Source organism: Cebidichthys violaceus, unplaced genomic scaffold (assembly GCF_023349555.1).
Source record: "Cebidichthys violaceus isolate CVI_PGR_0920_01 unplaced genomic scaffold, fCebVio1.0.p SCAF_6, whole genome shotgun sequence".
NCBI classification, from domain to species: Eukaryota; Metazoa; Chordata; class Actinopteri; order Perciformes; family Stichaeidae; genus Cebidichthys; species Cebidichthys violaceus.
Window position 1 is genome coordinate 6,641,565 of NW_027176816.1, and position 17,096 is coordinate 6,658,660.

Sequence of the window (17,096 nt, forward strand, 5' to 3'; positions counted from 1 at the left end):
GAAAAGAAAAAACAAAACAGTGTGTCTGACTTGATATCTGTAAGGGAGTCGGGTGGCAGCCATTGTCACGTCACAAACAGACAAAACTATAAATAGAAGTCATCATAACACTGGCTCTTCACTGATCAATTTCATCGATGTTGAGCTTTTTGTTTTACACAGATCTCCCCAAAGGGACACGCTGTACTGCAGATGTTTGTATGTATATAAAAAGATTTTCATGTAATGCAGTTTCTCTGTCCCTACCTCTTTCTATATTTATCATATGGGGGTATTTTTCGAGCATGCACTGATTTTGTGCCTCTGTTTCTCTTCCCCCGTGTGTCTGTGTATCTTTACTGGTTCAGTGTCCTTTTCTGGAAGTACTGGTGGAGGCAATTGCTCCACACCTCCCCTCTGAACAGGGAAGTAGCATCAACAAAAAGGCTGTTCCTCGATGCACTATTATGGCTAAGAATAAGTTAGCCAGCCTAGGTTTGGCCTCATGCGCTCATTCCTTTAACACCAACTACCTCATGTTACTATATGCATGCATGCTTAAGCAATTATGTGTGTTTACCTGACTGTGTGCAGATTTATCTAACCATGCTTAGGTCCCAATGCTGTCTCTCTCTACAGCACCTCTACCCATATCTACAAGTATCGTCTTTGTGGTGTGCTTTATTTTGTCTGGGAGTACTGCCTGTGTTTGGGTGCCTCTGTCCTCTGTCTCACTCCTTCGTCTCACTCCTTGGTCACAGTGTCACTCTGCCTCACTGTTTGGCACAGAGTGTTTGCCCATGTGTCCCTGTCTGCTGCCTCCTCAGCATCTATCGTGTCTCTCACTGAGTGTGGTATCAGACAGCTTTATGGTTGGCAAAGGTCACAAAGAGTTCAGTTGGTGAGATTCTGTCTAGACAGACTCACACAAACCTTCCCATTCGCAGAGCCATCCACCCACCCACCCACACACACACACACACACACACACACGCCCATATTCACACAAAGAGAGGTACAACAACAACAAAAAATAAAAAAGGCAATATGCATTCTTCAAGTGTTCCAATAATTAGTCACAGTCCTCTTTCCATTGCCAAGTGTGCTAAGCGCACCCAAATACAATTACTGTTGCTACAAGGCCTCATTCACACTGACTTATGAGAAACATTTAAAGGAATACTACTCAATAAACTCTTGGAAATGATGACAATAAGGTGGAATTTTATACTAAAATACATTAGTAGCATCAGTACAACAGCAACTCACACAAAACAGATATGACAAACAAACGGCACATGGCCACCACAGAAGAAAAATGGACAGAACAGCCTCCTAAGCAGCAGATAAATGTAAATAGGGAAGCAACAGAGAAACAAAAAGTGAGGGAGAGAAAGGGCAGCTCAGGAGTCCATGACACCACCTATTGGCGACTGGTCAACTCTTTTTTCCTCTGAATCAGATTGTTCCCCATTTCTGCAACCGTAAGAAGTGAACACTCTAGCTTTAAGCACACGATGAGAATCCCTAATCAATAATTATTTTTAATTCACGTTTGATTGTCTGTATAATGGAGATCTTGGGGCAGTTCTCCTAATGAATAACTAAGACTGTAAACATGGTAGCTAAACATACATACACTTGGTATTACTGTGCATAACACAGCACAGTGGGTGCTGCCATTAAAATCAAAACAAGCAGTAAGGGATGTACGCACATATTAAAACTTCCTGTTCAGCCACACTGTTTTTAACTAATGCATATATTTTCACTCTCTGTGTACCATGTGAGCCACGTAAAAAATACATTTTCATTGCCTTGTGATGGGAAGATTTTCTGATTTTGAACAGAAAAAGAGATGCAATCCAATAAGATTATGATGTCCAATTTGTGTTGAGGTTGTGTCAGAGGTATGTTGATTGAGCTCTATGGCAGTTTTTTTTGCTGTAGTTTTTTGGGGCCAGAATTAGCAGACAAGCTACCAGGATCACTACAATACAGGAACACCCCTTTGATACAGTCTCAACAAATATAAAACATTAGAAGTTTCACAGATGTAGTATTTACTGCAGGGTAACTGTAATTAATTACATGCTATTTTTGGGTGGTGTTCCTGATATTTTGTACATACCTGCATAGTCAGCTTGGTCATGTAATATTGTTGTCACGAGGCGCCTCCATGGCAGGGGCTTAAGTACTATAACTTGGTAAGCAGAAAAAGACCTGGTTGTGCACCATGAGATGTTTTTGGATCAGACATCTGGTAGAACAGAAGGTCAAGGTGCAGGTTAAGTAGCCTCATAAAACACCGGAGGAAATGGACAGGATATGTCTTACAAGGCACATTTGGCTGGGGTCATGAATGCCAAAGCATGTGAGTTCCAAAACAACTATTTTGGCAAACACTGCAGGAATATCAGATATCATACAGACTGAAGATGAAGTGGCCTCCCTGGTTACATTCTTGTCTTGATAAATGCGGGCTGGTTTAGGGCACTAGCAACGCATAGGGGAACATTAGTTTTACTGTAGGTGGATATTTGTACATTTATGAGCTTGTATGTAGTGTGTATGGCTCTGCAGTGTGGGAATAAGCATGTCAGAGTTTGAAAATCCGAGGTGGCGGGTGGCTAGGATTAGATTACTGTAAGCTACAACGGCTCAGACTAACAAAATAGATTGTTGGAAAAGGGATGGCCCACACGCCGGATTAGAATCTGAGGCCAGTAGGCCAAGTTCACTAACCTTCATAGATTCCTTTAGCAAATGCACTGCATTGGCCATTTTCTTTTCAGTGACCACTTGTTAGCAGGAGGTCTTCATATCTCTCTGTACTCAATTCTGCTCCTCATATAGAGAGTTGTGAAAAGGTTTATTAATGGACATCAATGCTACCTTACAAAGTTATCTTAAAATCTGACACAGAGTTCTTCCCTTTTGTGGCATTCCCATTTTTTGTCACATGCCTGAGATAATAATCACATCATAATAATTTCAGCATGTGTTCTTTAGATGTATTGATTGTCTGATTAGCCTATACAGTCAATGCCTGTGGTATGTGGTAATGTCTCTAACATTCAATAGCAATTGAATCTCCATTGTCGGTTAGGTAATGGGGATATAGCCTTAGGAAAACTTGCCAACTGTTGGTGCCCTAGTTGAGCCATGCGTCTGGTCAGTTTGGTTGGATTGATTCCATCCGGGTCTAGTCAGTTCAGCTGTATTCCATCTAATTTTAGGAAATCTTTGCTTTACCTAGCCAAACCCATGTTGTCTTTTGCCGCTATTTGTTACACTGAGCCAAAGAATAAAGTAATTATTGCCAAGTCTTTCTGCAAAGGACATTATTCTTTTGAATACTTTCACCAGAGCCTGCATTGATTGTTCTTATCAAAGGATAGGAATACAGCTATCAATTATAACATAAAGCAAGCAGCAAGCAGCAGGCAGTGCCCAGAGATGATCTCGCAACCTTGTGAACGGCTCAATTATAATGATGTCAACTGCCAAACCGGGGGTATCGACTGTATATAGGTGAACAAGGGGCCAAGACTGTCTCACAGGAGCTGCACGCTGAACTCTTAACCATATCAAAGGGCTCTTATGGTCTTAATAAGGAGGAGCCTTTTCACTAAGAAACATGGCACAGTGATTGTAGCAGGCAACCTCCTAAACTGACATTTATATGCAGACATAAATCCAAAAGGCTCAATAACAATACACATTAAATCAAATATTTGAGGTGGTAATCTTTATCATCATGGCAACCTTCATTACTGCAGATGTGAGTGCTGCTCTGGTGTTTCCAGTTCTGTGAGTGTAGCATGGCTGAGCTGAACTGGACCAGTCTGGGATGACTGGGTTAAACCAGTCTGGTGTCTGCCGCCCGAGTTATGCTGTCTGTGCAGGGTTTTTGTTCCAGCCTTACGAGCACCCACTGTAATTAACTCCCTGGATCACTCTGCATGCTCGCTCACTCAGAAAAAAAAAGTGATAGATGGAGGGAGGGTGAGAGAGGAAGAGAGAAAGAGGGTGACATTGGCATATGTTGACACAGACGGACAGAGAGCAACAGCTTGCACACAGAAATGTAATACATGTACAAGACATACACAAACACATCGACTTAGGGGCACGAACAGCAAAATGTACAACTAAAGCAGTAGCAAGGGAGATATATAGCTCTGCCCTATTAGGCATGTAATTCCCAGGGAAAGACAGAGAAAAGATGGTGTCCGGACTGTGAACTTTAATTACGCACTCTTTCAAACTGCATTTGGCCTGATAATCCCCTCTATGTGGACACAGGAGGAGAAGAGCTAGGTGGTGCTCCCAGGCTGCAGTCTCATAGTGGATATAGCTTTAAATATTGCATTGGGTCATCATGTAAAAGCTGTTTATCATCCTGTCCCATCTAGTGCCTTCAAACTAGGGGCAAAATTGTAGGCTTCAAACCAAACCATAATTGTTTAGATACAAATATAGACAACAATATTGATGTTCATTATAATACCTAATTGGGATACATCCACACTGTATTATGTTATTGAAAATGACTCATCTTTGCAGGAAAAAGTAATGGTTACATCAAGTCTATCATTATTAGCACAGCTAGCCATTCATATCTATCCATTACTATTCTGATCACTATTGTCTCACTACATTCCACCCGTCATTGAAACAGTGGTCAAGCTTTGGTAAAGTGGGCTAAATAGGACGGATCATGTGACCTGAGTGACTAGAATGTTGCATTGAATGTGGCACTGGATCAATCTATAGGCGGGTAACCAGAGTGCTGAGTGCATGTGTCTCCCGGCATGTGGTAACTCAGTGTTAGCAACACGACTGCTCACTGGGAGGGATGCCATAGTAATCCTCTGCTTGGCCCGTCATCTCGCGCTCTGTCTCTCTCTCTCTCTCTCTCTCTCTCTCTCTCTCTCTCTCTCTCTCTCACTCACCTTCACCTCCTGTGTCTCGCTTTTCTTTCTCACATGCCTCAGTCTCCTTGCTGTTGCTCTGTGTCCAGATCTCAGTCTGCTTTTCTCAAATAGGTTGTCTTCCTATCTGTGTATGATATACATTTAATTAGACAGTAAACTATGTTGTGTGTGTATGTGAGTGTTTCTAATTGTCTCAGTAATTTCTGAGTGATGTAATGCCAGTAATGTCCTCAAGCTAAATGAACAAAAAAACAGTAAATACTAGTTTTTCTACATGAGATTTACTTTGACCCACTGCAATTGTGCAGAAAAAAATGTGGCTTTGCAGATCCAATATGGGTGCATAAATCAGCTTAAGTCTACTGTCTTTTCATTTTCAAAAAATGCTTTACCACCTTAGATATGCTCACACTCCTGAGCAAAGGCTATATACAGTGCCTTTGTGTAATGAAGGTGAAACAGGCTACATTTGCCATCTGAGCAGATCTCTTGAAAAAGGGACACGTCAAGTATTTAAGTAGGACTGAACATGATCCGTGGCAGTATGATATACCGAGCAGCACAACTGCTGATGTGAAGCTGACTCACTAGGTGTTGAAGTAAAACCAGAAAAGGTCATTTGGGGCAAGCCTGCTGTTTGCCAGTCCAACAGACAGAGCTTGATCTCAAGGATTAGTCAAGGCACTTGTTTTGGAATTAGCTCCAAAGCAAACACATGACTGACTTTTCTCACACAAAGCCTGCAGTCAAATCGGATGGCTTATCATGACACTGCTCTCTATTGTGGGGCCAAGAGTCAGAGGGATGCATTTCTTCTCTCCTCCACGAGTCTGTCTCCCACCACATGTTGAATTCACACCATAACAATGTTTCCCATTACTTCTTTGCATGTAAAGACTTTGTAGCAATGCTCTGGTATTAGACATTTAAAAATCCTCCCACTGCAATGTCAATGCATGACAAAGAGTTTCTTACAGTAATGTTTGCTGTATATCTGCTACAATGTTCCTATTTGCATGTGATCACAAAATGCATCCCATTCAGAGCTTCCCTTTCACATGACTACTTCCATTTCAGACTTCATTATACTACACAATAGACACGACTAGACTATGAAATGTACTGTAGCCCTAGCTTTACCCAAGCATATTAAAACTAGCCTAAATAGCAACATAATTTTGCCTTTACACTTTAATAACAAACATTAAATTCACACTTTAACACTAGGGCTGTTTAATATATACGATACTGATATTGTGATATGAGGTTAGATATCGGTTTTGATTTTGGATATTGTAATATTGTAATATGGCATAAGTTGTCTTTTCCTGTTTTTTTAAGGATGCAATACAGTAAATTGATGTAATTTTCTGAATTTACCAGTCCATTCTAGCTGTTTTAATATTTGCCTTTACCCACTCAGTCATTATGTCCACATTACTGATCATTATTTATCAATAATGTTGTGCAAATATTTTGTAAAAGCAACAATGGTCAACCATATAATAAGTATTTGGTCAAAAATATTGTGAAATATTGTTTTTCTCCATATAGCCCAGCCCTATTAAAAAGTTGTGATATATGCTGACAGCTTCTGCAGAAAGGTTTTTCCAGTAACTAACAAGGGTGAAAACACTCACCTCCTTGACCTCACAGGATGCTTTTTCTCAAGAGCCCTGGAGTCCATTTCCTGATTTAAAGCACTGCACTACACCAATAATGCAATCCCTAAAATGAATGTTTCCCTTAAGTGTCATGACTGAATTCATATAATTCAGTCTAATGCAGAATATTCTGTCTCTAGTAGGATACCTTATCACAACAGGAAGAAGCACTGACAGCTCATGATTCTATTATTCATAACAGCGCCAGAAAAGGCAAAGTCTCCACTTTCAATGTGTGCTGTCACTTAACTACAAGCGATGCTCCTCCTTTTCACCCCGGTCTCCACTGAACTGCAGTCTCGCAGTATGAATAGCAAGCAGACGACGTGCTGAGATTTTCAGATTCCAGAAAGAAGAGCTCATGGGACACATCAAATACTATTCACCTCAAAAAGATTATGGAAAGCTCTCTAAAGCACACTAATTGGAAATATTATTTGTTGATATCAAGTATTTCCATTTAGCCCTTAGGGTTGAGTACACATTCTGGAGTGTTCACAAATTATTTGGTGTTTATTCTATCATGCAACTAATTGTACCCACTAATGCAGAATATATAATGGCACATTTTGAATATTTTGCATCAGGGTGTAACGAAAGAAGAAGAAAAGCGAAAATGTTTGTCTTACCTGAAGTTCACACCAAGCCACCTCCACCCAGGTCTCTGTGTCCAGGCCTTTATACACAGTCTTGAAGGCTCCTCTGCCCAATTCAATGTCAAACTTGAGGAACCTGCCTCCAGGAGAAGTGGCCACAGCCTTCATCTCCGCCTCCTCCTCCTGCTCACGATCCCTCTCCTTCCCCCTCTGGATGGGTGCGGAGGAAGGTACCTCCTTGTCCGGCTCCTGGCTGGAGCTGGGGCAGGATGGGTCGAGGCCCATGGCAGCACAGGAGGAAGCAGCTCCTTGCTGATGGTCACTGCTGGTGAAGACCGAGTCTGAAGAGCGTAACTCCAGGTGAGGGGCGCTGTGGGGCGCCTCGGGGGTCACCTCCACCTCATCGTCCTCCTCACAAATCTCCACACTCTTCCTGAAGAAGCGCTTCTCCCTCCTTAGCCGTTTCTGGCCAGTGTCGACTGGTAAGGAGGGCGTGGAGCCTGGGTTGTCCTTACCCTCCTGGCTGGCTTCTCCTCCTCCCCATCCTCCTCCTCGGATTCTTCCATCCTCTCCTCCTGTCGCTTTCCTCTCCTGAGTGTGAGAGGAGAGGAAGTCCGAGGGGGTGCCGTTTGTCCTCTCCCTCTGTGGGTCTGCCCTGCCCTCCTGTTCCGTGTCCTCCTCCCTCTGTCCATCAGGTTTCTCCGGGGAGTCCTCGGTGCCTGTGGGCTCTCCTGGGTCAGTAGCCATGGGGAATGGACTTTCCCACGCCTCCTTGACCTCCTCCTCCTCCAAACCTTTGCTCCTCCGTCAGTCCCCGTCTCTCTCTTTCCGTGGTTACCCACTCACCCCTACTAGCCCGACAGGCTGTTCTTCCAGTGCTACAGGTGACTGAAGGCCGTCGTCGGTCAAACTGGCGACCCTCTCCCACTTCTCCTCCGCTCTCTGCCTCCCTGTCTCCTTTTATTAGATGCTCTACAGTAGCACAGGAGGGTGAGACCACAGCTGTGAGAGAAGAGTTTCTATCCTCACTTTCCTCTTCACCATGTCCTACATTTACTTTATATCCACTTATGTGCAGTACTAATCAAAGTAAACCACACGTTTCCCAGCTCTTAGAAACACGCACTAAAGTTTTTTCAAGCCTGTTGGGAAAGCTGCTGAGTTTTTCCTTCAAATTGTTGTGTGAATATCTTCAAGTAAACCCTGCAAGACAGAGACAAAACATTGCATTAATAGTCAGTCGGAGGAGGGAAAGTATTGTGATGATGTTACCACATTTATCTTTTTTAAGAAGAATGTAAGTTGGTTTCGGTTTGTTTGATGAGATACATTTAAAGATGAAAGTTAGAGGGTCCCAAAACATCAAAGAAGTAGTAACCTCATAGAAATTTCTCATAGCACCATTGAAAAAAAAGGACTGTCAGAGTAGTCTGTGTAAAGGTATGTGTAAACTGGATAAGATTTGAAATAAAATGCTGAACATTCCATGAAGAAGAAGAGCTGTGATTAAACAGCTCTTTCTTGTAAAGCTAATACTTGCAAAGAGTACTGTAATTTCTCTTGTAATTTCTCTTGAGAACATGAAGTGTTGATTGCCTGTAAATCTTCTGCTAAAGCATTTTGATCAATTAGGCTCACAAGGCAGCAAAATGCTGCAAACATAAAAGAAAACCTAATGTGAGTAGATTTGAAGATTTCCACAGTCGGTGTGAATGTTTCCAGTAATCAGATACAAGGTTAAACCTCAGTACAGATGTCTGTAAATGGCCTTTTTCCACAGCCGCTTGACCTGAGTTAATTAATTTGGCAATGTTAATCAAACTCAGTAGTGAACTCTGGCTGCCCAGTTTGTACCCGTATATGGTAAGAAAATCCCAAAACCCATATAGCAGAGCAACCATGTAATCTGCTCAATCTGCCAAAGAAAAGCTTCATCTTTGTTATGGGCTAAACTTTGACATTTAAACGAGAGTCCTCAAAGAATATCCAGCTAGCCTGGTCAAGAATTACACATGCCTTCATCAATCATCAAGTGCATGTTTATCAGCGTCTTGTGACCGAAGTTGTGTTCAACGGCTCCATTAGTCAACAGAAAAACTGCAGTTGGAAGTATGCGATCCCACCCATTAAATATGGATGATGAACTATGGGCCGGTTGAGTGTAAATAATTCATACGCAGAGGGATTGCCGGCCGTACTGGAGTGACTTCCACACATCTGCAACAAAGAGCTCATAAATATACACAACTATGATTGTGATTATCATCAGCGCAGGCATCAGCCGGCAGTATTACTCAGTGCATACCCAGTCAGCCATTCAGGCAGGGTGATAGTTTTAAATTGCCCCTCTGTGTTATCCTCTGCCAGCAGAAGGTGAAACTGAATGCATCGGGTTTCCTCTGACATGGCAACATCCCCGCAATGCTCATTCATGTATGGGTTTGTCTGTGTGCATGTGTGTGTGTGTGTGTGTGTGTGTGTGTGTGTGTCCACACTAGTGGACATCTTTCTGATGACATCTTTATCTTCACTTCTCCTCCCTCTCCATCTGTCCCTAGGTATTATATCTCTTCTGCCTTCTGGCAGCCAATGATCTCTGGGTGGCTGTTAAATAAGACAACTGCAAGAAGTCTCTCTGGAGCTAATATCTAATAGACAGGGTTAGTGTATACCAATTACAGATGCAATTAAAGCCCAAAGTCACCATTCGTTTTTAAGCAGTTGAACTTAAAGGAAGAGCGCGTGCTAATGCTTACCAACAACAAAAGCTGCTCTGAAGGCATGTGTCTGTCCTGGGAGTGTACCGGTGAGGTAAATGGAAAGCACCAAGTGCAGTCTGGGACACAGTATGAACTCAGTTTGCATATTAGTTTACAACTCAACACATATTACTTTACAACGGCACACGTGGGACTTTCAAGGGCCTCTGCCATGGCTTGGGTTACAGCACTTTTAGGTATGAGGCTCTCCACAAGGACCACACATATGTTGGCGCCTGAAATACGCTGTTCACTGCCAGACGGCCTCAGTCAAAGTCATGGCAGCGAGTCTGGACTTTTTTTCTTCAATTTTAATGAGCAAAGCCCACCGCGACCACTGGGGGCTCATCTAGTGGCTCACAGCGGCTTTTATCTCTTTTATAAGGCGGCCATTAACACTCAAGTCGAGCCTGTTGTCTCTCCAGGCTCAAAGCAAACGAGTCTGACATGCGATGCTAGTGACTGTCAATCAAATTAAAAACACAATAGGCGGATATTAAACCAACTGAGAAGAGGCTCCTGAGGTGGAATTCCAGTTTAGCTACGTTCCCCAGACACATGCTAAAACACTCAACATGTAATGCCATACTGCAAGAAAACTTTATTGTGAAATCATATGACCCATATGTTAAAACTGTCTATCACATTATACGTTAAGGGATTTACAAAATAGGAAACGTTATATGCATTGTTATATAGTTTCTTTTCTGGAAATGTTAATGAGATGAATGTCTGTTTTTGGCTAAACCAATGACCTAAATACTTGACTAATCAAGGTACTGCATTGCTAATCTTGTAAATGTCATATTTACACAACGCAGTCCTGTCATTAGGGCCATGACGGTCTGGTGCTGCAGAGCAACAAATATTGAAATTATATTTACCTTGACAGGAACTTTAGCAAAATCTCTACCAGTTGACAAATCTGTATTGTGTATTGTTATTATTTTCTTTTTTTTCTTATTTGATCAATGAATTACAAGTCAGAAAATAGCAAAACATGCCTGTTACAATCTGGTCAAACCAACAGCTAAAAGCCCAAAGACATTTAATTCAAAATTACAGTATTAAAAAAAAGCAGCATATCTTTACACTTGATAGAGCCAGCGAATGATTAAACAATTAATGAAATGCTCAATTATTAAAACTGTCCTAATCTTCTATCTACTCATTTCAGCAACCCAGTGGGGACTACTAGGGTACAGTGAGGCTAAAAAGGTAAAAGGCTAACAGGATGTGGGGAACATAAAGGGGGAAAAACAACAGGCGATAAAGAGAGGGAAGTTGCCCTTTAAACAGGAGCTTATTCGCCAATGTCCCCAGGGCAAGGAGTTCCCATGAAAGCCACATACCGGACAGAGTTATCACAGTACATCAAACACGTTCAACCCCATCACTGTCTCTCTCACCCTCCCAGTTCACACACTCACACACACACACACACACACACACACACACACACACACACACACACACACACACACACACACAAACAGATATCAGACACACACCAGCAGGCTAGAACAAACTTTGTGTTTCACTTTCTCTCTCTCTGTCCCTCTCACACTCTTTTTTTTATACACAGACAAAAACACACACACACAGAAACATATCAAAAGCAAACCATCTCTCGCACCCAAACCGCATGTCCTCTTTCAACGAAAGAATGTCGAAAGGAATTTCCTGACATCAGGAAAATGACCAAGCAACTGCCCATGTGGGCAAACATGGTAAACCAAAGTTGAAGATAACAAAACCAACGTCGCAGCTGAACATGGGACATCTCTCTCTCTCTCTGTGCGGCAGCAAACTGACTCATGCATGTAGCACACATCACAAGCCACGATCATTGTCTGTTAATTTTTTCCAGCAGTGCTGTGAGGACATGAGAAGCGAGCATCTGACGTGCTGCACCCTGCCTGCCCTCCAGGCTTCTGTGAGGCTCTTGCATGGGGAGAACACCTGCAGCTGCCTCATCCGTTCTGAAACGTGCAGTGAAAATCATTGTGACGCCTTCACTTTATGACAGAAAGCCGTGATTTCTATTCGATTCTCTAAACCCGCTGAAGGCCACATTTGTTTTTGCTAGAACTTCTTGTCATTTGTGCTCAAAGTTTTAAGACAAGGAGAAGAAGAAGCAGAAGAAAAGCCCTGCATTCCTTCTACACTCTCTGTTACACAAAGACAAACAAAAGTACGCACACAGTCTCACATCTCCTCCACAATCTATAAAACACACATATTGCAACCCTATTTGTGTCCTGCACTTTTTTTCATCCCTTACTTTATGGACACACACACATTAATCCCTTGGAACCAAACTGCCGCTGCAAAATGAGGCAGGCAAACAAAGGAAGAGCCACGTTGTGTGTGTGTGTGTGCGTGTGTGTGCGTGTGTGTGTGTGTGCGTGTGTGTGTGCGCGTGTGTGTGTGTGTGTGTGTGTATGCACGCACAGACAGTGCCGCTTTTGCAATCGAGGGGACAGTGTAGATGAAAAGACTGAATAAAAAGTGGCGAGGGGGACAGGAAGGGATTGTAGTTGGTGGGAGCAGAGTTTCAAACAGAGAGAGAGGGAAGAAGGGATGGAGCGAGGGGGGCCGGCTAGTAGAAGGGGTGAGAAAAAAATGTGTGTGTGAAAGAGAACAAGAGAGAGATAAAGAGGGAGGGGGGGCGCACAGACAAAAAGGGGGCTGGGGGGATTTTGCCTGATAAAATATGTGCCAATGTTTGTGTGAATGAAAGCAGTGACTATAGATGAGTTTGTGCCGCGACAAAAGCAGCTACAGTTGTGGAGAGGAGAGGAGAGGAGAGGAGATGAGAGGAGATGAGAGGAGAGGAGGAATGCTTTTAGTGGTTGGATAATGTTGAAAACACGAGGTGATTACATTAGCATAGGAATAGTTTCCGTAGGTATGTCCAGTGTCACAGTGAGACCGGGTGCAGAGGAGCAGAGTGAAGAACTGATTCGCTGTAAACCTGTTAATATGCTCTTATTGCTAAAAAAAAAAGAAAAAGAGAGAGAGAGTTGTGCAGCTCAAATGATGAATGGATTGGTCAATCAACAGAAAATGGATAGTCAACTATTTTGATAATCGATGGTTCAAACATTCCGTTATTACACCTTCTAAATTGCAAGGATTTGCTTCTTTTTTTTCTTTTGTGATAGTTAACTGCAAATATTTTGGTTGTGGAATGTTAGACTGGACAAAACAAGCAATCTGAGGATGTAGGGCTGGGCTATAATTCTATATAATGAATCGTCCTTCAATGGAATCGTATCGTGATAAACAATTACGTCATCTTAATTGATCATAACAGGCAAATTTCTCAGAAAATCTGATTATTTTGTACTTACGGTCTTAATTAAATGATAAAATAGTCAGATCTTTTCATTTAAATATTTAATTCACACAAGAGTATACATAACTATGTGGTTTTTCATAGACTAGTCTATAGAGACGTTATCGTATCATTATTGAAAAAATGGTAAGTTGCAGCCCTATAGTTTCAGGTTCACTGAGAGAATGATTTCCTAATTTTCTTCTCACTATTTGCTGTTGAGCAACATTTTTCCTGAGCTCATTCCATCCACTTTGACCCATATTCTGAATTTCCACATTTTTGTGTATTTGAAATTGTTTATTTGTGTTCTTTTGAGTTTAACAAGTTATAACTTTTCAAAATTGAAAAGACTAATTATAAGTTATTTGCAAACTTCTGACTGATTGTAAGAATCACCAAATTAGTACAGGTATATTGTCAGGTGTAAAGTTATGAGCGCACAAGAGTGCTATCAGAATGTGTTGCAACTTTTAACACGGTTCCTTCATCAACTGCCAGCTTCAATATTTTGCATATCATCCCTTTGTTGATTAATGCAACACTTGAATCTATCCAGTGTTCTTCCAATTCAGTATTAGTCTCACAGAGATTTAAAGAGGAGATGGAGGCTGAGTGATGTGGGGAGACGAGGCAGAGGAAGCACAAGGTCTGAGAGCTGCTGGCCAAAAATTGAAATGGGAAAAGTGTCAGAAGCAGCTGTTCTGAAGATCACAGGCCTGCATCTGAACTCTGCAGCTCAGCTGTTGAACCACACTGGCAGGTAAAAACAAAGACTTTGTTCAGCACGGCCACGTCCAACAGGCCTGACTTCTGTCACAAAGTCAAACCAGGAAACATCAGTGTAAGTGGCCGGTGTAAACCTTCAAAGAGCCAACTGTCTGTGCTGCTGTCGCTTTGAAAACCCAGCGGCTGCCAAGCTTGAACTGTGATTAAGCGGCACAATTACAATTAATTACAATAGTCCAATGCAATACACACAGCTAAGGGAGAAAGAACTACACTTTGGACCCACAAGATAATGTCATGATGAACAGATCTTATAAAGCAATCCAAACCCATGCAGCACCAGCACAGTAATTTAAGAGCAAGTGCAAATGAAATATGAATGAAATATGCAATTAAAGCTGCTCTGACTACTTGGTTCAGCACGTGTTGCTTCCCTGTGCATCTTCAGTCATGGGCGAGGTTTTGAAATCTGATGAAAAATATCTAATGCTGGCCACTAGAATCAAACACACAATGATTGTTCTCTTCCCATTAGAGGAACTCAAGGCTCAAAACACAACACGGACTTTTGTCCGATCCAGGTCAAGCATGGGAGAGTGTAGGTAGCACACACAGAGAGCACTGTTCACCCAGAGAGAGAACATGTGTTATCTAACCCCTCGTTTTGTTCTCTTTCTTTCCCCTCAGCGAGCACATCCATAGCACACCGAAAGGATTCCTCTAATCCAGGTGAGCGAAAGGCTCCTTAATCAGCCAATGATGACTCGGGATTACATGTTACTAAAGTAGCTTACTCCTGGAGCTCATATCACCTGAGCCTCTGTGACTCCTGCTAAATGGTTCTCTGAACTTTTATCAGCCGAGTGTTGATTTCCATATTTAGCAGCTGTCAGGCTTTAGAGGAGGAAGCATCCTCCCTCATGTTTTGAGAAGAACACTATCGCTTCTAGAGAGACTAAGAGATGCAATGTTGTCAAATAAATATATAAATATCTCTCTATATATACAGTATATATCTATATATATAATACAAAATCAATACAACAGGCGTTAAGGAGGGAGCGCTCGATGTTGTTCCTATTGTATGTTCATGTAGGTTTACATGTAGCCGACCTGATTTAAATTTTTTAACATATACATAATGAAAGTTGCTTCGAGCAAAGAGCCCATGACACGCCTGGTCATGTAGCAGTCACTGGCTCTGAAGCGAAATGCATTTAATGTACGTTATGTTATTTATAGGCTACGACGCGGTGATGCCTTGGACTTGCGAGCAGCACGGAGAGCAGCCATTGGCTCACTGGTAGATCAGCTGACTTTAGAAACGCCATGCACACGGTGAGAGACACAAAGTACAGTCAGCACACAAGACAAGAGCATAGTGACCGAGACGACTAACGCTACCACAAATCAGGGGGAAAAATCCCCAAAAACCTCCTTTAGTGTCTTGTGCACGAGGTAAATCATTCAAATCACGGTTCAAACGTGTGTAGAATGAGGGCCCGTCAGTGAGTCAGTCTGCAGGTCTGCACTTGACTCGAGTGTTATAATTTAAATCAGCATAATGTAAATCAGCACAATAAACAGCCTCAGGAGAGGATAAATAGGCTACTAATGAGGAATCTCGTAGTACTTAAACAGACAGAACAACAATAATAATACCTCACTTGGAATAACAATATTACTATTTGAAATGTAAATGAAAATAACAAACATCACTCACCCGAATGTAACATAGTACCTCGCCGGTCCAGCTGTATTTTAATATAAAAAAAGAACTGCTCAGCCCAGATAGCTTATTTTTTTACAAACATTAATACACAAGATGTACACGGGGCTTTCTGCCTACAAAATTATTTTTTTACACCCACTGAAAAAATACATTTTACAAAAAAGGCTTTAGAAAAAGAGAATTTGCGGTTCCGTTTTTCTCTCTCTTAGCATTTCATAAGCTTCGCTGCGTGCGTTGTCGGCTTGAAAATCCCCACCGGAGCCGTCGAGCCTCGGTCCGTGTGAGAGACGGGCACAGAGCACTTGGTGTATAATTCACACGATGTTGGCCGCTGGTTTACAGATTTTCACACTCGCTACTCGGTTTAACGGCTCCAAGTTGTGCGGCTCGCCATTCATGCAGACCCGAATAATATCAGTAACTTATGTACATAATTTACAACGCACGACTCCAACGGCCTTCGGCAGGTTCGCGTGTGAAGCCTCCTGAGCGCGCTCTGTCTGCCTGCTCTCATTTGTTACCGGGCTTCTCATCGACCTGAGGACGATCAGAGCCGACAGTTACCTCACTCTGCCACAAGAGGGCGGTGGTGCTGCACGTTCATATCAAGGGCTTATTATGGGACTTTATGCTGCATTCAAATGCTCCTCGTAAGCTTCAGTTTCAGGACAGCAGCCGTTAAAACTGAAATAGTATTCGACCGTTTTCGGCAATCTTTGGCAATAAAAATAACAATTTTGACTATCTATTGTGTACATGTGTGTGTGTGTGTGTGTGTGTGTGTGTGTGTAGTCAGTGAAGGAGGTATTAAGATAATTGACTTAAATAAAAGGAGTACAACACTGTATAAAATACTCTGTTATAAGCAAAAGTCCTGCATTTCAACATCACACTTGAGTACAACAGAAGTATTATAAGGATAATGTACTTAAAGTATCAAAAGTAGAAGTAGTCAATGCCAACAATTACCCTTGTTATCATAATATATATTAGATTATTATTACAGATGCATTAATTTGCATGTAGCATTTTACTGTAGTTGGTATAAGTGGAGCTAGTTGAGCTATTGTACATACTGCAGTTTATTCTGTGACATTGAATCACATTGTCTAAGCTAGTCACAGTATTTATTGTTACGTAATGTTATTGTTTAAATTTGTATTTATTTTATGTTTTCTTGAGAGACACGTGGAGACTGCAAACAAATTACCTTCAGAACAAAAGAGAGTTTCTATTCACTACTTGTATTTCAATTCAATGCTCATATTGTACAAAGAATAAAAGTTTTTCTGCTGTGGCCCTTAAATTCCCAAGAGTGAAATAGAGCATGTGCGCCTCATCTTAAACCTTATTGGTG

The 17,096-nt window shown here is 41.9% G+C and overlaps 1 protein-coding gene across 1 annotated transcript in view; it reads right to left on the bottom strand.

Annotated features, from left to right (window-relative positions):
* The window catches only part of wnk3 (WNK lysine deficient protein kinase 3), a 36,639-nt gene extending 20,392 nt beyond the window's left edge, over positions 1-16,247 (bottom strand). The window contains exons 1-2 of the mRNA XM_068732716.1: positions 15,731-16,247; positions 7,213-8,382 (exon numbers count right to left, since the gene is read on the bottom strand). Of these exons, the coding sequence (XP_068588817.1) occupies positions 7,213-7,926 (714 nt within the window). The 5' untranslated portion in view covers positions 7,927-8,382; positions 15,731-16,247. The remainder of the gene's footprint in view (positions 1-7,212; positions 8,383-15,730) is intronic.
* Positions 16,248-17,096: the final 849 nt, after the last annotated feature.